This window comes from Cupressus sempervirens, chromosome 6, assembly GCF_028749045.1.
Source record: "Cupressus sempervirens isolate cs-2001-9-10 chromosome 6, ASM2874904v1, whole genome shotgun sequence".
Taxonomy (NCBI): domain Eukaryota; kingdom Viridiplantae; phylum Streptophyta; class Pinopsida; order Cupressales; family Cupressaceae; genus Cupressus; species Cupressus sempervirens.
The window spans coordinates 539,649,465-539,671,055 of record NC_143123.1 but is presented as its reverse complement, the minus strand read 5'-3'; the positions used below and the strand labels follow the sequence as shown (position 1 = coordinate 539,671,055).

At 40.0% G+C, this 21,591-nt stretch overlaps 1 protein-coding gene across 2 annotated transcripts in view; it reads left to right on the top strand.

The window, feature by feature from the left end:
- Nucleotides 1–883, top strand: part of LOC149553384 (uncharacterized) — a 116,785-nt gene extending 115,902 nt beyond the window's left edge. For both annotated transcript variants that reach the window (XM_089788851.1, XM_089788850.1), the window contains exon 8: nucleotides 58–883. In XM_089788851.1, the coding sequence (XP_089644977.1) occupies nucleotides 58–501 (444 nt within the window). In that variant the 3' untranslated portion in view covers nucleotides 502–883. The remainder of the gene's footprint in view (nucleotides 1–57) is intronic.
- The last annotated feature ends 20,708 nt before the right edge of the window (nucleotides 884–21,591 follow it).

Sequence of the window (21,591 nt, the reverse complement as noted above, 5' to 3'; positions counted from 1 at the left end):
ACATTCATCTTTGAATCTCATGATTTAATATAATGCTATGTATGTTTTCTGTGCCAGCAAGAGAGGGTTTTTGATTGGGAAGCTAAGTCTTTACGAAGTATGCATATCGGAGCACTTGCTAAGCATGTAGAACATGGAGCCGGTGGACCTGTGGCACCAAATGACTGGATGGTTTTACATAAATGTGCTTGTTGTAAAGCATCAACACCAAAATACTTGTGCAACGAGTCTCTTGGTAAAGAGAAACGGTTTACAAAGGAGTGGGGACCAGAACTACTGCCAGGGATTTTTCTTGGAAGAGAGATTTCTCCCGTGCTTCAATATGCAAAAGAAGAAACCCTGGTAATTACACATCAAATACTTCATGGTCATGCCGAGTGGTTTGTGGGTCAGCTGGGTAGTGAAGTAAAGAGAGGGTTTTGGCTCGCCAAGTCAAATGCATCTGAAGCTTTGTTTACAAATTCTCCACAAGAGCTTTGGCATGCCTTGATTAATGGGTGACTATTCATAAATTACTTTCTTGTAGCTATCGTCTTTCTGGTCTTACAAATTCCAATTGTTAGTAAACATTATTTTTATAAATGTAACTCCCAATAGCCATCTTTCTGGAAGCTGAGAATGCATTAGTGAAAAAAAATGTATGAACAGTAATTTATTGTTTTGGTGTAAATACAACTACAGAGTTCTTTTATCACATTGTCAGTGGTAAGAGATGCTTCATTTGTCAGTGTTGGCAACGAGCGGGACCTTTGTTTTTCCGTGTTTCTTTCTTTTGGTCATTAAGCATGTCTTCCCTCTCTATATATAGATATACACTTCATAAGAACTTGTAACTAGAATACAATGATAATATAACCATGCCGATGGCTACTTACGAGGTAAATATTCTATAGCGGATTTTTCTTTGTTAATAATTTTGTGTGTTGACTTCTACCCATATTTAATAGTTTGTCTTTCCCCTTTGATTAAATATGCCAACACAGTAGAATGATAATGGTATTAGGACCCGTTGATGTGAGTTTTATGCAACTACCATATGCAGAATCAAATACTTAGTATTCTAAATGAAACACCAAATCTCAAACTTCCTCTAGAATAAGTTCATTCATATGCTAAACAATATCTATTGATTGTGTGATCAAATTGGACAACCCCAAAGTTTGTTCGTATTTTTTGGACTTTCACTCCGTGATGATGTGATATGTAGGACATCAAAAATTGATTTACAGTATTCATTCAATGGCCATTAACTCAACTATTCAACCAAATAAATTGCAAAGAGATAAAAGGGTTTAGAAAGTTATTTTACTTCTAGAATGCAAAAGATAGTGAATGTTTTTACTGTTGAACTTAGTTTAGCCATCAACATCAACCAAGCTAGAAGGTAAACATAAGAGGTTCAAACTATTACTATTCCATTAACACCATCAATGGACACATCTATGTGCAAACAATAATCAAAGTAAAATTCATAAATATGCCAATTGATCATGCAATGCAAATTTATAATCAATATGTAATTATTGGTATGGGTCGAGTTCAACCAAAAATACATCCACAATCACCTTCGTATAATTAAACTACTGCTCAACATGGAATGAATTCTTTGCTAAATGAGAAATTGTAGAAATCACACAATACTCCAAAGGAGCACGAGTAATCCACCATGAAGACTAACAATGAATTATCAAGTACTTTGATAATATTATATCAACAATTTCAACAAGTCTCTCCCTCTACTCTACTAAAACTAATCTAATTTAGTTGTACAAATGAGAAGGTCTTGGCTGTTTAAAGTTTGGATGACCAAGTTCAATTCAAGTTTAAAGGCCCAGATTTGTTCAACAAAGCTCTAATCCAACTAATGACTACACACATTAATTGCTTATCCAATTACATGAAGGCACCACCTTGTGGTCAATCAGAAAATTGCAATGTGAGCCAATGAGAAAATAATAAGTTTGGAAGAGATATGATATAGACTCCACATATACACTTAGCATGTTTTGATTGATTGTGTGTGGACACACATACTTGTAGTCTTCCAACTGGTTGAAGATGAGTGTGCACTATTTCAACATGGCTATCTTATAAACTTGATCATCTCCTTGATGATGAGGAAATGTCTTTTAATACTTAACATTATGAAGCTTTTAGTTGTGATGGCTCATTCACAATTTACTTCATCTTCACAAATTTTCGCTAACTTATTTGAAACCTTCTCATTGTCATGATTTCAAACTTACAGAAGTGAAGATGTACTTCATGTACTTGGATTATTCCTCATAATCTAATTGAACTTGAATTTTTCAAGGGAACTCAAGTAACTGATAATTCTTCTTTTCTTGTAGACTTGGCCATCGTTATTTTGTAACTCGCTCATTGAACAATCTTCTCATACTCTTGATGAAATATTTGTGGTAGACTTTGTTCATCTTCAAATTCTCCATCTTCCTCACCTTGCCAAATAATTATAACCGGTTATCTTACAAGCCTTAAAACATTTTTCACCAACTCAAACACTTCAAAATTTTAGGTCATTAACTCGGTGACTAGATCTAATCATCATAATATAAACTTTGCATTAAACTGTCAACTTAATATACCGAGAATAGAATAAAATTCCAGCTTATACTGACTTGCAACAATAAACAATAGACATGAGATAAACATGCAACACAATAAGCATCCACACAATTTTGACACAAGTATTTAACGTGGAAATCCTGTTATGGGAAAAACCACTTGGGAACCAACAACACAAAAATTTCACTCTTCTTAAGTGAGCTATGTTAGGAGCCAACCTTGTTAATGGTTACATACACATCATTAATGTGACCTTGTTAGAGGATTTTCATAGAAGATCATCTAGACCTTATCACTTTTTGAATTTTTTAAAGAGTGACTTGTTCTAAAGGACTTACAAAACATTCAACAAAATGTTACCATGGAGGATTTCAATGAGACTATTAGGTCCACTTGGTTAAGATATTTTCTGCTACAATGATTATAAAGTAACAATGAAATGATCTGTCAGGCCTTAACACTACCTTGCTTTTTCAAATCTCCATGTCACTCAATCTCTTTCAATACTCTGATTTCTGGCTGATTCACACACTTCACACATCAACTTAACACTTATCTTGCTTGATCTTCACAATGTTGTTATGATCGGTTCTCCTTCTAGCCATCACTTTCTTCTTCAACTTGATCAACAAAAATGAACATTGTGTTCATCCTTTAAATATTTTTTGTCGCTCTAGAATCTTCTAGGTTTTGTCACTTAATCAGAATTGCCAAATCTTCATCAAGTTTAGATTCATTGAATCTAGACGCTTGGAAAATTAATTTTCACCTTGAACTTTATGCTCCAATTCAAATTGTTAAATCTCCTTCATCAGATCTTTGAATTTCTCCAACTGTTGATCTTATAACTAACTTCATCCTTATATTTGAAACTTCTTGAACAATTTTTATTTTCATCAAATGTCGACCTTAGATTAAATATTTTATAAACTTTTTCTCCTTGTTCGTGATCGGTTAACATTACATCTTGCCAGGTCAATACTGGACTCGATTAACACCAAAATTGCTTGGTTAACACTACACATTCTTCACTTCATCAGTTGCTCAGTGACAACTGTAGTAGCTTGATTAATATTGTGGTTCTTCATTTAGTGACCAAACTGTCTTTCTTATACATGATCTCAACACTTAATCAAATGTAAAATAATCAAACCAACATTATACTATGAGAGTCTAACTCATTCAAGTGCCCACTGGATACCATACACTTATCAACACTTACATCATCACTACACTTTCTTTAAATCTTCTTCATGTATGTAAGACATTTTAGCCCTAGGCATGCAGGTTGATTCTTTAGCTATTCTTCTATCTTCTCTGCGTGTTCAGATCTTAGCCAGAATGGGTGGGAGGAGACAGAAAGTTGTCGAGCTGCCCGTAGGGCCATCGACTGTTTCATCTTAGTCCATCTCCATTTGGCTATGTGTTCAGATCCGTTGGTTGCCTGTTCAGAGAAGGGTGTGAGGGCAGTTGAGAAATTAAGGGCAATCGAGAAAATCTCGTGCAAGTCTCCAGATCAACGAAAATAATGACGAAAATAATGGCATAGTCTCTCTTTGACTGTATGACTGGCATTTTTTGGCTTTAGAGTTTCTCATTATTTGCGCTTCATGTAAAACCAGTGCGCTCTAGTAGATCCAGGGTTTCAAGGATCGACTGATTTGGTGTTGTTCTCATGGCCAAAGGTCGTTGAGATTTATTTTTCGTGAGTGCCTTTAGATTCGTTGGTTGTGTGTTCAGAGAAGGATGTGAGGGTTCCGAAGAAGGATTTTAACCCTTGTTATCTTTTGAGAGTTTGAAGGTTGTCGTTGTTAACCCTTATTACTCGACCCGCAGATGTGGGGCTTTGTTTCTTTGTGAAAGAGGGTTGAAAATCTGACTCACCATGCAGGGATCTCTTGTTTCTAGTTCTAGTTTGTAGATTATCCACCGCAAGTAGATTATCCACTACAAAACAAGATAGTATGGGAACTATTTGACAGAATGTCGGGTATTGTATCTACTTTGGTTTACTAATATATGGATTAGTTTTGTTTATTCATATACTGCGTAGTACTATTTTGAATCATGGAAGCACACCCGATCCCACAACACTACAACAGATAGTTGATCGCTTGACATTAATGAAGAAGGATAATGCAGCTTTGAAAGTCACTACTCTTTCTCTCTCAACAATTTCCCAAGGTCTCTTAGTGCAGTTGCAAAAGTATGAATCAATGAATCAAACTCTCCAGGACACTATTCACTCCCTATCTCAATCATTGAATGATTTGAACCAATAGGTTGTGGCTAATTCTTCATGCATCCAAGACCTCTCTGAAACTTTTACCACACAAACAACAGGCATTACAAAAGATATCAACTCCATTATTGATGATTTCAGGGATATGGGAAACCTCAAGGACAAGCAGATTGAGCTTGTTAATAAACAAACATATCTTTTGATTGAAATAGAGCAGCAAATTAAAACTTGGGCTTCCACTTGCAAAAAATCTAGCACAATGCCTTTTTCTGAGGTCGAAAGTCCAAGAGAAGTTGGCAGAGGATAGAGTTAGGCGCTTCAGGGAACTCAACCTTTGGGTTAGAGGTCTTCCTTCGTCCTCCATTGACCCTTTCCCCATAGGCTACTCATTTCTCAGTAAGCAACTAGGAATTTCCGATATTACATTAGACAGAGTATGGTTTGGACATGATGGCACGCTTTTTATTAGGTTTCTCTCACTGGTTGATCGACTACAAGCTCTCAAGGCAAAGAAGAAGCTCTTCTTCCCACAGATATTTCCTTATGAGGACCTCACAAAATCATAGGTAGCTGAACTAAAGCACTCTAGAAGCCTCATGGTAGAAGCAAGGAGTAATGGGAAATGGGTAGTAATAAGGAATCTAAAAGTAGTTATTCGTGACTCACCTCCCAAGGGTTGGGATGAGAGACATACCCAAGCCAAATGATGGTTTGAGCACCAACAATTGGGCAAGTCTAAGCCCTCCATTGGCTGTCTGCTTGTCAATTGTTGGAATGGCAATGGCTCCCTGTGGTCTTTGCCAGGCTTACTTCATGATGTAGTTGGGTATGCTAATTTGTTGGTTGTTACCAAGACTCATGAGAGTCCTACTTGGCCCCTTCCAAGTTACACAGAATATCAGTGGCTTTTAGTTTCTAGAAAAGAGGTCCGCGCTTCAAGTGGTGTGCATGGTTCTATTGGGGTTGCTTGTTTGATTAGAGATGCTCTGTTCAGTACTACCATATTGGTTCTTTTTGACTCTCAAGCCAGATTTATGTGGATCCAGGTTGGTGGCACTAGTCGCCGTCAGAGAGATATCTTCATTGTTGTTTGTTACTTTTTGCCGACTTCCTCACCTTACGCCATTCATAGTGTTCAGGATGGGAACCCTTTTATAAACCTATTCGAGAGCATCTTCAAGTTTGGGGCTATGGGTGACATAATCATCTTAAGAGACTTTAATGCACGAACTAAAAATCTCCAGACACCCTAGTATGACCATGGGTCTGACTTGATTTGTACTACTGAGAGGGATCCTACTAGTATGGGGCTTCAACATTTTTCCGAGGATCATAGTGGACCTCTAACTTGCTATGCTCACCATCCTCTCTAGCTCTGTGAGACCTCAGATCTGATGATTCTGAATGGCTTCTCTTGCTTCCTGAGTTTTGAGCTTTTTACGTGTTGGCCTCACAGTGGGGGTGCGAGCGTGGTTGATTATATCCTCATTGTTGCTTCTTTCCTCCCCTCCATCCAAAACTTTACTATCTCCTGTTTTCCCCTGGCGGATCATTCCCTCCTTAGCCTTTCGGTTCACATTTCTTCCTACCCTCTACCACCCATCTCTAGCCATCCTACCTAGAACCACCCCCTTACCCATTTCTGTTTTGAGGATAGTGATCAAGACCTCTTCATTTTCCATTTGAGAAGATTCCTCTATCTCGCTAGCTTCACAAATCATAGTCAGGTGTCCACCATGTTTCACTCACTAGCTACCACGATTTGGGAGTCGACTCTCCTCTCTATCCCTCACCGCTCCATTCCCAACACTCCTAGATCAGTTCGACGAAATACTTGTCCCATGAACCAATGGTTTGATGATGCCTATAAAACCTTCCACTTCTCCTTACACTTGGCTTTTGATACTCATTCCCTCACTTTCACCAATTTACGACTCTCCTAAAAATGCTTTCTTCGCCATAAGAAATGATTATTTATTGCTCCACAGGGCAGATCCCTCTGTGACACACTTATTCAATATCCCAAGTTGTTTTGGCACATTATGTTCCCCAGTGTAGCCAACCCTAGTCCACCCCCGACCTTTGCCTCCTTGCCTCTCATGTCTCCACGTTGTATGATATCCTGGGTCAGCTCACTCCCCTTCCCAACCCACTCCCCCATTGTCACTTATTCTCCACCTCCAACATTTACAAGGCCATCAAACTTATGAGATGCAGCAGGGCGGTTGATGAGGAGGGTTTTTAGGCTGAGCTCTTCAAGCTTGGCACCACAATCTTGGGCCTTTATCTCTCTACACTATTTAATAGATTGGTTTGTTTTGGTTTTACGAACTCTTGGTTGAGACACGTTATTCACCTGATCCATAAGTTTGGGCTGACCTTTGATCACAGAAACTATAAGACCATCATGATTGGGCATACATTTGCCAAACTTTATGCAACAACATTGAATACTATTTTACCTAGTGAGCTCGATAGGAGGAATTACAGGGCAAAAGGTCAAGCAGGATTTAAGGTAGACTACTAGACCATGGATGATATCTTTACACTACAGGCTATTATTGAGGAGGCTTGACACCACTCAAAGAAAATCTACTACTGTTTTGTGGATTTTAGTAAGGCTTTTGATTCCATCCCAGAGCGACCCTTTTTCAGAGACTAAGAGATATTGGTATTTCTGAGATCTTAATGATGACTATCATGAGGTTATATGAGATAGTGATTGGTAGACTTAGGACCATAGAGGGCCTCTCTGACCCTATCCAGAGCACCATTGGGGTGAAGTAGGGCTGCCCTCTCTTGCCCACCTTGTTCGAGATTTACATTAATGAGCTTGAGGATTTTCTTAGTGACTCCTCGTTTCTAGGTGATGGTTGTCATCTACACCAGGTATTGATCTCCATCCTTCTCTTTGTTGATGATATGGTTCTTCTTGCTTCTTCTCCTAAGGGTCTTTAGAGGATTTTGGATAGACTTACATCTTTTTGTGACATGAGATAGCTGGTTGTGAACCTTGAGAAGACTCGTGTTATGGTCTTCAACGGTTTGAAGACCTCACATCTCCATTTTCACGTCCAGGGTTGGGAAGTTGAGATTACATCATCTTACACATACCTTGGGGTTAAGTTTTTGGGATCTCGTTTCAGCTTGAGATCAGCCATTCAACCTCAAATCAGTGAAGGGTTGGGTTCCCTTTCCATGCTCGAGAGATAGTGCTTCAGACACCACTTTCATTACACATCATCTAAGCTATCCCTCTTGGATTCCTTAGTAAGACCCATAGTGCTCTATGGTGTAGTGCTTTGGGGTCCTTCCCTTTTAGATTCAGATTGGGCCATCATCGAGCGTACGTAGACATTGCTCCTTTGTCAGATTATGAGACGTCAAAGATCTACCACCCACATCATTATTTTGGCTGAGTTTGGAGCTCACCGATTCAGGCTTGCAACCATTTTTGACCTCATCTCGTTTCTCCACCATCTTCATGGTTTTGCAGACTCGGTTGAAGACCAACATAGGTACCCTTAGCTTATTGCTCCTCAATTGCTATTGTAGACTCTAATCCAGCTACTAGAGCCCATTTTTGGTATGCTCAAGCTACTATCTTGCTGAGTTCAGTTGGGATCGACATCAATTGTCTCCCTCCATACTAGTTCTCATTAGACGCTTTGCTCATCTACTACCCTCTCAGTAGGAGTTGAATGGGCATGCCAGACTTGACATCTATAGGCAGTATATCAAACGAACTTGGGTGGATCCTCCAGGAGGACTATGTCTGAGGATGGCTTTCTACACCGAGCACTTCTTAGGTATTCGGGATGGGATTATTGTTCACCCTAAGTACTTACATAGATACTGGCTGGACACACACCCTACGTATATCCCTTGGCTCCTTCGAGGTGGGCTCACATATAGGTCGATCACCATATTGCTAGAGAGGATTGGGTGTGCACACTTTGTACCTTAGTTGAGGTAGAATTTGAGACTCATTTTCTTTTCAGATGCCTCATATACTATGAGATTAGAGGGGGATTTTACTATCTGTTTAGAGATTGCAGATCCCTCTCAGATTTTTCAGGTACACCAATTAGTGTTGCATTGCACTCTATCTCCGTGAGTCCTTACAACTTCGTGATCATACTTTACAGCTTTCATTTCCTAGGTGTCAAGCCCAAAAATAGCTTACTACAACCTTCTTCTCGCCCTTAAATTTGGTTCGGGGTGTGAAGCATCCATACAGGTTCCCTAATACAGGCCATTCCAGATTTGTGAGACCCCGCAGGTGACCTCTTCACCAGCAACACTCCTTTCGCAGCACTCAACTTCATCACATGGCCTCTAGTAGCTGCACTAATTAGTCACTGTTGGACTTTTCCCTGCGACGACGGATACCTAATCTTTTCTGTGATGTCTCCTGCTTTCTTCTTCTTTTGTTGTACTTGTTCTTTTGTGGACATCATTTGGTGCTCTGTGTGTCTGCTATTTTCTTGTTGTAAGCTTCTAGTTGTCATCGGTAAAAACCGTGTGGCTAATGGGTTGTTGTCGGTAGATACTGTGTAGCTGACAGGTTCATGTTGTCAGTAAAGATTTGTAGCTGACAGATAGATTAGTATAGTTATGTAGCCGACAGACCCCTTTGGAAAGGTTTGACGGGAAGTATTTATACCTCGTCTGAGATCATTGTAAATCATCTTATGCTCTGTATGGAATCTCTTGGCATATGCGAATAAAGGAATACTACTATTGTTGTTCTTGTTCATTGTCTGTATGCATTAATCAATTAACCTATGCGGTAAACATTTGGCGCCGTTGCCCTATGAACCTGGAAGGAGGGAGGAATGAAGCTTAATGCCAAATTAGCTTAACAAGGATCAAAATAAGATAAAGGGAAAAGATGGAATACATACTGCGCAAGAAAATTTAATTTTGGCACAGCAAGCCGAACGCAGGAGGTTCCAGAAGATTGTCGACGGACATAGAAGCACAGAAGAATTGTTGGAGGAGACTTGATAGCAGGTGGAATTAGTGGAGGAACCAAGGGAGGATTTTTTGAATTTGTATTCACTGAGGGAAGAGAGTCCAGATGAAAGAGAATCAACTCACATGCCTCAGAGTGTCAAGGGAGCAAGAGCATGGAGTGAACTCTTTTTCCGTGATACACTTCTAGAAGGGACAACTTCAGAAGATCCTTCTTCACCAAAGTTCGCAGTTGTTGAGACCCAGTGTGGGAGAGTAGATCGCTGGTGCGGGAGAGCAGACCATCGGTGTGCGAGTGCAGACTGTCGGTGTGGGAGAACAGACCGCCAGTGTGGAGGTGCAGACCACCGGTGTGCGAGTGCAAAGCGCTAGTGTGGGAGTGAATAGTGCCAGTGTTGCAGGACCGAACAATGCCCGTGCCCAAAATCCAGTAGTGATGGTGGGACTAAAGGAAAAGCTACCGAAGTTTGATGGTGACGGTACGATCGATCTGATCTGACACTGTAAAACATGCGAAACGATCTAGAGAGCGAATGGCATAACTGATACAAACAAATGGGTTCGATAGTTTCCTGCAACCCTACAGGGTGTTGCAATCGACTGGTTCACCGATGTAGATCCCCATAACTTAACCACTTGGGATAACCTTAAGAAGGAGTTTACGGCGGAATCTCAACTACTCCATGACGACAATGAAATTGTAGCAGAGATATACAATACAAGACAAGGGAAAAATGAAACAGTCCAAGTCTATGTCAGGAAGTTGAAGGACTTGATCAAAAAAATGGAGAATAAGCCAGCTGATGGATTACAGAAAAGTTGCTTCATTGAAGGCCTACACTTGAAATTGCAAAAGAAAATGAAGATCGTACCATCGTCGTCATACACTGAAGCATACAGTCGAGCACTAAACCCGAAAAGTGAGAAAAAGATAAAAAATAAGAAGAAGAAGAAGAGTAACTCCTCTGAGTCAGATGACGATGCATCCTCTGAAGAAGAAAGTAGCAATGAGGAAGACAACAGCAAAAAGGTCCGAGCCCTCTAGAAGGACATGATCTGGATGATGAAGGAATTCAAGAACATGCAGAAAGAAACAAAGGGAAGTGAACTATGGTGCACGAAATGTAAGGCAAAAGGTCACACAAAGGGCTCCTATCCAAAGAACCAGTTCTGTGACATTTGTTAGATCATGGGACATTCCACAAAAGAATGCCCCTTCAACATGAAAACCAGAGGATCTCAACAGGTGTTTCTGGCATAGAAGGCTTCCGCGTTTGGAGGGAACGAGAACACAAGCACGGAGGGTGCCATGTCCGAAGGATATAGGAATAATCGACGCGAGCAGAATAACAATAATACAAACAATAACAATAACAATGGTAGCTAGAGTCAAATTTAGTATGATGCGAATGGGCGGCCGATCGTTCAATGTCGAGCATGTAATTTGTGGGGCCACTTTACCTAGGACTGTACAATGGCCAACACACCAAAATTATTATGCAGATGGTGCAGACCCAACGATCATGATGATGCCAAGTGCCTGAAGTCTAGCGTGAATCTAATTACCATTGAGACGGACAAAGAGGAGGTGCTAGAAATCACATGGAAATAAGCAAGACTATACCCCAACCCGCAGAAGAAAAGAAGAGGCTAGAAGAAGTACAGAAGGAAATCGAGAAAGCAACACATGCGGAGACATCTTAGTTGGACACCATGGACACCTCACCAAGGAACTATGCCAAACATAACATTGTACGATAGATACTACAAATGGAGGTACTCGTCAAAATCAATGATCTATTGATTACAATGCCTCAGCTTAGATTGGCACTCACAAATATTGCACCAACAATAGGAGAACCATGAAGAGGGAGGGAAATTACCGCCGGTGGAGAAGACCCAATGTTGCTAGCACTTGCATCTCGATCGTCGAGATGGGGATTCTTGGAAGTGTGCTGATGGAAAAAATTGTTGACAATGGGTCTGGTGTGAATGTCTTACCCGAGGATACCTAGAGGAAATTGGGACAATTGACGCTGTGGCCACATACATTTCAGTTGCTGACAGTAGACCAATATGGCATAAAACCTCTTAGCATTCTGATGGTGCAATCGATAACAATTGACACACAACCTTTCCTACTTGACTTTGTCGTCATCCAGCTAAAGAGAAAAGGATATGACAACATTCTGGACTGTAGATGGCTTATTCAAGCCAGAGTTAAACACAACTAGAAGAGGAACACTTTATCGCTTGAAAGCAAAGGGAGGAAATTCATCATTGATTTGTCCACAGATGGTAGGAGAAGAAGCCTTGTCATCAAATTCTGAAGAGGAAGATGAAGGGAGGCAGCATATGGAACTAGATCAGGAGGGAGTCCTACGGTTGGAAGGAGGATCAATAGATGATGATTTGGATTCGATCAAGGGTCTCTACCACTGGCAAATAGAGGATTATGAACTATTCCAAAGCTACAATGTATTGACAATTGAGGAAGGTCCAAGGGGAGATGAATTCCCAAGAGAATTCACCGAGATAAAGGAGGGGGATGCCTCGTTGGATGTCACACCTGCCCACACATTTAGTGAGGGGGAGATAATCACGTATAATGAAGCCACACTGCAAACCATGAATTTGGGAGACGAAGTTGAACCAAGAAACATATTGGTGGGAGATAACTGGGATCCAGTATTGAAAGCAGTAGCATTCAAGATATTCCTAGAATATAAGGATGTGTTTGCATGGACATAAAAGGATCTGAAGGGAATACCTCTGAAGTTGTGTGTGCATCGCATCCCACTAGTCGAGGGAGCAATACCAATATGGAAGCGACCCTACAGAATGAATAAGAACTATGTGGCATGAGTTATAGAGGAAATCAACCAGATCCTGGAAGCTGGAATTATTTTCAAGGTACAAACAAGTGAATGGGTGTCACTTATAGTTATCTCACTGAAGAAGGACACCACCCAGATTTGAATTTGTGTGGATTTTAGATGCCTTAATGCAGTTACGATCAAGGATCCCTTTCCAATTCCATTTACAGACAACATTCTAGAGGAGGTTGCTGGACATGAAATTTACTCCTTTATGGACAGGTTCTCTGGATACAATCAGATCTCTATAGTAGAGGAGGATAAGTTGAAGACCACGTTTGTTGTCAAAGATGGGGTGTATGTATATAATCGGATGCCATTCGGCTTGTGCAACATGCTTGCCACCTTCCAACAGATCATACTTCACATCTTTGACAAGATGTTTGTTGACAACTTCAAAGCATTCCTCGACGATTGGTTTGTATTTAGCATGGAGGACAAACATCTGGCAGCACTTGGCGAATGTATGGTGAGATGTCGAAGGGTGTGGCTAGCTTTGAACCCCAAGAAGTACAGATTCAGGGTTTCACAGGGAAGACTGCTTAGACACATTGTCTGTAAAGAAGGATTGAAGACCAACCCAAACAAAGTTAGAGTCATCTTGGAAATGCCACCATCCACTAATGTGACAGAGGTAAAGTCTTTCCTCAGACATATAGGCTGTTACAAAAGGTTTATCAAAATTTTTGCCAAGGTGTCATATCTGCTGGGTAGGTTAACCTGTAAGGGAGAGCCATTCAGATGGGAGAAGGAACATGATGAGGCATTTGAAGCTTTGTTGTACCTCATCAATAAACCTGTCATTCAAGAAAGAATCAATAGATGGTTACTCCTATTGGAAGAGTATACGGAAGATATTGCTGGTAGGACTCTGGTGGCCGACGGTGTACAATGACGTGTAGGAATGGGTCATCAGTTGTGACACTTGCCAACGTGCCAAAAGCCATTGAAGAGAGACTTTATGCCGCTCCACCCTTTACAAGTGCAGGAACTTTTTGAAAGGTGGGGATTGGATTTCATTGGACCCTTAAAGGTGAGCAAGACTAGATGGTGTCGGTACATTGTTGTCTTAATGGAGTACCTAACCAAGTGAGTGAAGGCATGCGCACTACTAGATAACTCAGCCGTCAGCATAATAAGATTTATTTACGAGCAGATCATTACTAGGTATGGAATTCCATTACAATTAACAAGTGATAGGGGTGGACATTTTGTTAATCATGTCATCGGCCTGCTTACCACTGAATTCAAAATCTATCATTCCCTATCAAGCCTATATTACCAAAGAGTAAACAGACAAGCCGAGGCTACAAATAAAATCTTGGTATCAATTATCTACAAATCTTGCATGGTTGAAGGAGAAGATTGGGAGGAAAAATTACCCTTTTCCCTTTGGGCTTATTGCACGACGTACAAGGTGATGATAGGGTACACACCATTCCAATTAATTTTCGAACAAGAGGCAGTGGTACCAGCGGAATTCATAATACCAAGCATGATAATAGCACTGGAAAATAAGCTAGGTGACATGGAAAGCTTAAGGGAGTAGCTACATAATTTGAATAAGCTCGAGGAGAAGCGATTGTTGGCGCAGTGGGCCACAGAGGTGACACAGAACAGACATAAGACATGGCATGATAAGCATCTCAAACTCAATAGGTTTCAACCGAGGCAGTTGGTACTGGAGTACGATGGTCGGAATGAAATCAAACCCAAAAATTTTAAGGTTAGATGGGTCGGACCATACTAGATTTGAGAGTTTGACGATAATGGAGCAATAAAATTGTGGACCTTGGACAGGCAAGAAGTGCTTCAGAACATCAACGGATTGAAACTGAGGATATACCATGCAAGGAAGAGCTCATCATTGTTGCAGAATGACCAAGCTCGACAGTCTCCTTTGTTGTGGTAGGTTGGTAAGGTAGGGAGGGAAAATTGTGTAGTTGTATTTTTTGAAAAATTTCTTTAAAAAAAAAAGGACAAAAAAAAGAAAAAGAAAGAAAAATAAGATTTAAAAAAAAAAAAAAACCAATGCCATAATTGTGCCATGAATAGTGACATGACTATGGAAGTTTGAAGACATATATAGAGGAAAGAAGATCAAATGACTCATTAGAGCTGACCATTAAGAGAAGCTTCATGTGATTGATTATTTCTGTCAAGAGATAAATCATAGTGAGCAAACTAGAGAAATGAAATTAAACAACTATCTATTGCTTGCGGAGAAGACTGCCTTGAAGGGAGTGTAAGAGATGAACAATTAACGTTATGCAAATTGTTTTTTAGCCACAGATAGCACATTTCCTTGGACAATTGTATTCTTCCACGGGCGCTCTCATTCCCCTATCCCGTGGGTGATTCTTGTTTCCCCGTAGATGTCCTCCTTTCTCTCCATAGAGGTCTTTACTTACCCATGGGTGGCATATTTTATTCTCAGTGGTGTTTCTCTTTCCACAGACTGAGCAATGGGCCGTGGGTTTTATTCTTTCGGGGACTAAACTCTGCATACGGGTTTTGATTGGATTTGAAAAGTTGCTTATGTCTACGAAGGCCAAACTGCATGCTCTGACATTCTTCCTCTTGCTGGCAATGGACATAGACAATTCCTGCATCTACTAAACTCACCACTGTCACAAACACACCCATTGCCAGTTTGTTCTCCATTGCATAATCATTTAGGCAAATTCTTTTCAACTCAATTTGGCTTTTCAACATTTTCTTCTGCGGACTGAACTCTGCCCCTCGGGTTTTGATGTTTCTGATGCCTCAACTTATTTTCGCGGATGTCTTATTCCCATTAGCATTTGATGTCCACCGCGCACTAAGCTCCTTTCTGTGGGTGCCTTCACATTTATATCTACTCATGGGTGAACTTCAAAGGCGTCTCAAGCATGATAGGGTGCAAGCATATAATTTAAGGTGATTTTTCTCTTTCGTGGACAAAAGGTGTGCTTGTGCCCTCTGATTGGCTACCGCATGTTCTTTTGCCCTTTCACGAGGTGGGATTTCTTTTCTAATGGAAGGAGGAGCCTCTATTAAAGGTAAAAAAGAAACTATTGCTATGGAATCAGCTGGCAAACGAAAGTAGAAGAACTAGCTGAAGACGAGTATGGAGAAGAATGCAAGGGTTTTAGCTTCTAGAATTCGAGTTGTAGGGCCATCTATCTCTAGCAGTAAGAAATAGAAAGTCAGGGGAGAACTCACTCATCTCACTATCTAGTTTGAGGGACTCAATGGCAGCGAATGTCGAAAGTGGTGGCAGGAAACTCCGGACATCGACCTGTTTAAGAAAATTTTGATACGGGCATAGGTGCATTGGGCCATCTAGCTTCTAGTTTTTTCTATCAAATTATTTGAATCAATTTTGTGACCATGAAAGAAGCATATAATCGGTATAACATAAAGAGTACATTTTTGTACAAAAAGCATCGGATGACAATTTTTTTTAAGCCTAGGGATTTCATGAGGGTTTTTGACATTCCTGGTCCTGGAGGTAAGAAGGTGGAAATAAAGAATCACAAGCTCTCTCAAGAACGAAAGGAACAGTAGATTCGGTTGGTGGGTTGCAATCTTACACCGAAGGAGATGAAGTCAGTAATAAAGTGGTCTAAATGTAGAGGACTTTGGCGGGATCTTATTCGGGAAGGCCACTAGAGGTGTATTATGGACGTTATCAAGAGCAAGTTGACAGGGGCAACTTGGGCTTTAGATATAGCATTTTTGCAGATAGTATTCATGAATGGCATCATGAACGACATGATGTATGATTGGGCTATAGTTCTTGCTGACAAGATGGAGGAGTTCATGACACTCTAGCACCGCACATTCTTTATGCCACATCATGCAATCAACTTGTTTTTGGAGGCAACAATTAATCAGATACCCATGGATGACTTTGAGGCACCACCTTGGGAAAAGTTAGCACAAGGAGAGCCTTTGATATTTTATTGGAGACATCTGGACATGGGCGGGACAACAACGGGATAGAAGAAGGTATTTTGGGGATTGTAGGCGGCTCATGAGAACACTGACAACGAACAAGAGGAGACTTCAGAGAGCAATAGGGTGGAGTACGAGGAAGAGATTACTTCCCTATAAGTTGTTAGTGAACCAATAGATAGTGAGCCCACATTTTTCACCCTATTATAGTTGTCAACTTCGACGCACTTGTCTGCTTCCACTTCACACATTCCCCCTTTTGGTCAACTTCATGCACCGATCGTGATGACCCCACCGATGGTAGCAAATGTCCCATGGGTAGTGGCTAAGGGTGTCCCATCGATGACAAATGTTGTTGCACTGACGACCACTCCAGGTGTTACTTTCTCCACAGTCATGACAGATGTTGTTTTAGTTGCACCAGTGGAGCCAGTCTCCCAGAGGGGAGAGATGCCAGTGCCATAGCCTAAGCCCCATGTTCATTTGGATGTGATTGACTATGATGTAGTCATCACCATTTCATCTTCCTTGTTAGCAGCTGCCGAGCCAATACAAACAGTCCAGTCAGCCCAGCCAATATAGTAGGAGGAGAGCATGGAGCCCACACAATTAGAGCAGTTTGAGGTGATGGATAGAGCCAGTACTTTCTTGAGACAGTAGTTCCAACTCATCCTTGCTGAGGTTGGTCCATCCATTCAGTCCCCTAAGCATCTAGGAGTATCAACTACAATACCAAAGCCTCAGGAGGTGGGGGTGCCACAGGCCGAGGTTGTGCCGAGAGCAAAGGAGGTTGCACCGGATGTGGGCATGGTCCTCACAGACGAGGAAGAGAATAGTGATATGAAATGGATGATGGAGGGTTTTGGAAAGGAGGATTATGGATCAGATGAGGACAGGTGTAGGGACTATCTCAAGACTATGAAGGCTGCGATTTAGAAGGGACACAATGTGGCATTGTAGGCTATGACTCAGCAGAGGGAGTGGCACTTGGTTCGAGCTTACATCAGAGGGATTTTTCTATAGTGGTTGCATTCATGTTTTTAGGAGAGAGGTTGGCCAACAGTTGAGACACTGGAGATGTTGGCGGATTGGGCCATTGAGCCATAGTTGGGTCCATGCAACACTGTCATAGAGAAGCTGGCACACGAGATAGTAGGACTGTACAAAGAAGTCTACTATGCTCGCAGGCGTGTGGAGGCAGACAAGGCAGTAGATAGGGTTGCAGCCGAGAGATCTTTGGGGATTGAGAAGGAGGCTAGAGAGAAGTTAGCAGTAGACTTGGCCATATAGCAGGTAGCATGGGCAGCTGAGTAGACAGCTCTATTGAGGGATAAGGAAGTAACTATGCGAGATAAGGATGCAGTAGAACAGGAGTTGTAGTTAGCCAGGACACAGGCGATGGATGCGACGCTTCTTTTGAAGGAGGCCGTAGAGCTTAATTTACAGATTCAGAAGGATTTGCAAATCTAGAGAGATTAGGTGTATGAGTTGCGTCACCAACAACAATCTTTAGGGGCACCATCTTCTCTCTAGTATTTTTTGTTTTTTGTATGTGGGCTGACTCCTATTTTGTTAGTCATCAGGAGACGACTTTTCTTTTTGGGGGGGATGATGTCGTCGATAGATTTTGCATTTTGTAGCCAACTTGGTTATGCCGTCAGAGATTTTCTATTTTGTAGTCGACATGTAGATTAGTATTGTTATGTAGTCGACGAACCCCTTCGGGAAGGTTCAACAAAAAGTATTTATACCCCGTCTGAGATCATTGTAAACCATTTTATCTTATCTTATGGAGCATAATGTAATCTCTTGGCATATGTGAATAATAATCAGAGTACTATTGTTGCTGTTCTTGCTCATTGTCTGTGTGCATTAATCAATTAATCTATGCGATAAACCAACTTCAGCTTGACTAAGAAGATAGTATTGTGTTAGTAGAGGCTATAGATGCATCATGGGTTGGAGACCAGTTTGGTGCAGACATGGGACGAATGTGGTGTAGTTCATCAATTACTATATTTTGTTTGTTAATTTGTCTAAGATATTTTGTAATTGTCGTCTAGAGACGACTTTTTCTTTTGGGGGGGATGATGTTGTTGGTAAAAACTATGTGGCTGATGAGTTCATGTCATTAGTAGATACTGTGTAGCCGACGGGTTCATGTCATTGGTAAAGATTTTTAGTTGACAGATAGATTAGTATAGTTATGTAGCCGATGGACCCCTTCGGGAAGGCTTGGCAGGAAGTATTTATATTCTGTCTGGGATCATTGTAAATCATCTTATGCTCTGTATGGAATCTCTTGGCATATGCGAATAAAGGAATATTGTTGTTGCTATTCTTGTTCATTGTTTGTATGCATTAATCAATTAACCTATGCAGTAAACACTAGTCCCATAGACCCTTGTTGTGGTCTTTTGTTGGACATTAATAATATTATCTTATCTTATCTTATCTTCATCAATCAAATGATATGACAGTCTACTAAATTAGCATAATGTCTAACCAATTAAGGCTTGACATGAATGACAACATAACAACTGATGTGACTATTACACATACATTAACAACATTATCGGTTGGGGCTAACAATCTCCCCCTTTGACTAATGGCAACACATAAAACATTATTACATTATATTACACTATGAAACAATAAACATTGAATACCAACACATATTAAGCTCTTTGATTTCATTTAGGTTCTCTGCAATAGGTTCATCATCAGGTTCTTCTGCTTGGTCTACAACATCCTATGCTCCACTTTGACAATCTCTCCCCCTTTGGGAATACTTCTTTATTAATCGTTATCAACTCCATATCAAGAACTTGTAGAACTCCCCCTTTGACTATGCTCATACATCTGTTTCATGTTTTGCTTCTCTTACATTCTACTTTACTTTTGGACTTACTCATCTCCCTTAATTGTTTCACACCTTAGTCTTCTCCCCCTTTCTTGTCTCTCTCCCCATTTGATAACAATGACAAAGGTAACTATAAGTTTAAATGAGAAACTTATAAAACCTTGTAGCTATACCTTGTATCTTTCATGTATTGATTTCATCTTCTTTATTACAATTACATTCACAACTTTAGGAAACATTCCCTAAAGAGTGAACTCTTGCATCAACTCCATAAAGATATTTATGATCATTCATGAATTGATGCAACATGCATCCTTTCCTAGTGAATCTTGGATAGGGGAAGGACCCCCAACTTACCTCTCAGATACTCAAAAACATCCTTAGGCAGTAAATATATATGCATTTTTCTCCTTAGACTTCAACTATTTCAATCTTACTTTCTTCTCATGTACTTTCTCCCTCAAGTAGTGATACTTGATAGATATATGCTTGATTTTTGCATGCATCACAAGATTCTTAGATATTAATTGCACTTGTTTTGTCACTATAGATAGTAACACATTCAGTGATTTCCACTTGCATACTTTCCAAAAGTTGCTTAATCAAAACAATATTTGAACAATCAATAGAAGCAACAACATACTCAACTTCAAGTGTAAACTGTGATATACAACTCTATTTCTTTCTCAACCATGTAATCAATCTTTCTCCTAAAAAAAAAACTCCACTACTAGTGCTCTTTATGCCATCAACATTTCCTACCCAATCAAAATCATTATAAACTCTAAGCTCAAAATCACCTTCTTTCTTGTACCATAGTCCATAATCTTCTATTCCTTTTATGTATCTGAATATCCTCTTGGTTCCAATCATATTTTTGTGTTTGGGTCTCTTCACCAGTGTCCATGTATCCTTGTATTATTCTTCTCAATTCGGTCTATTTTCCATTCATAGCATTTATCCACTCATCATTGTCAAGTGCATCTTTCACAATTCTTGGCTCAAATTTAACAATCAAACATGTATAGTCCTTTAACTTACTTCTTGTCATGATTCCAACACTCCTATCTCCAATGATTTGATCTTGTGAATGGTTCCTTCACACATGCTTCACTAAGATAGGTTCAACTCTGTGATCTCCAACATTATCATTGCTCGGTTGGGGCTCAACATTTTACTCAGGTTGTTCTATCTGTGGCTCGGTTAATGTAGGTTTTTGCTTGGTGTACCATTGTCATGACTTAGTTTGGTGTGCGAGTACTATACCAAGTCCATCTTCATATACATATACAAATCTGTTGTAACCCTTAGGCTCCTTCTTTCTCTCCTCATCATTGTTATCTACAAGCTCATCGATTGTAACATTTTCACTTTCAATCATTGTGTCAGTCACTTTGTTCAAACATTTGTAAGCCTTGCTTAGGGTTGAGTAACCTATGAATATACCTTCATCACCATTTGAGTCAAACTTCCCATTAGTTGCATATTTATGAATATAACACCTACTTCCAAATATTTTGAAATAACTTACATTCGATGTATGACCATACCAGAGTTCATATGGAGTCTTATTTTTTCCTTTCTTCAACTGAACTCTGTTGAGAGTGTAAACAAAAATGCTTATAACTTCTCTCCAGAATATTTGTGCAACTATATTTTTAATCAATAATGTTCTAGCATGATCAACTATGGATCTATTTCTTCTCTTTGCAATCCCATTCTGTTGTGGTGTTCTCAGTGCAAATAGTTGTCTAGATTAATTTCATGTTCAATACAATAGTTAGTGAATTCATTAGACATAAATTCACCACCTCTATTAGATCTCAAACATTTCAGTTGTTTACCAATTTCTTTTTCAACTCTATCTTTATACCACTTTAACATATCAAATGCACATGACTTGAACTTCGTGAACATGAGAGTCACCATTAACAAACATAATAAAATATCTATTTCCATACTAGCTCTCAACTTTCATAGGACTACACAAATTAGTATGTACCAATTCCAGTACATCCTTAGATGAATGTGTCTTATTTGAAAAACTAGAGCTAGTCATCTTATCAAGTTGACATTGCTTGCACATAGCATTATCAGATTATGCAAGT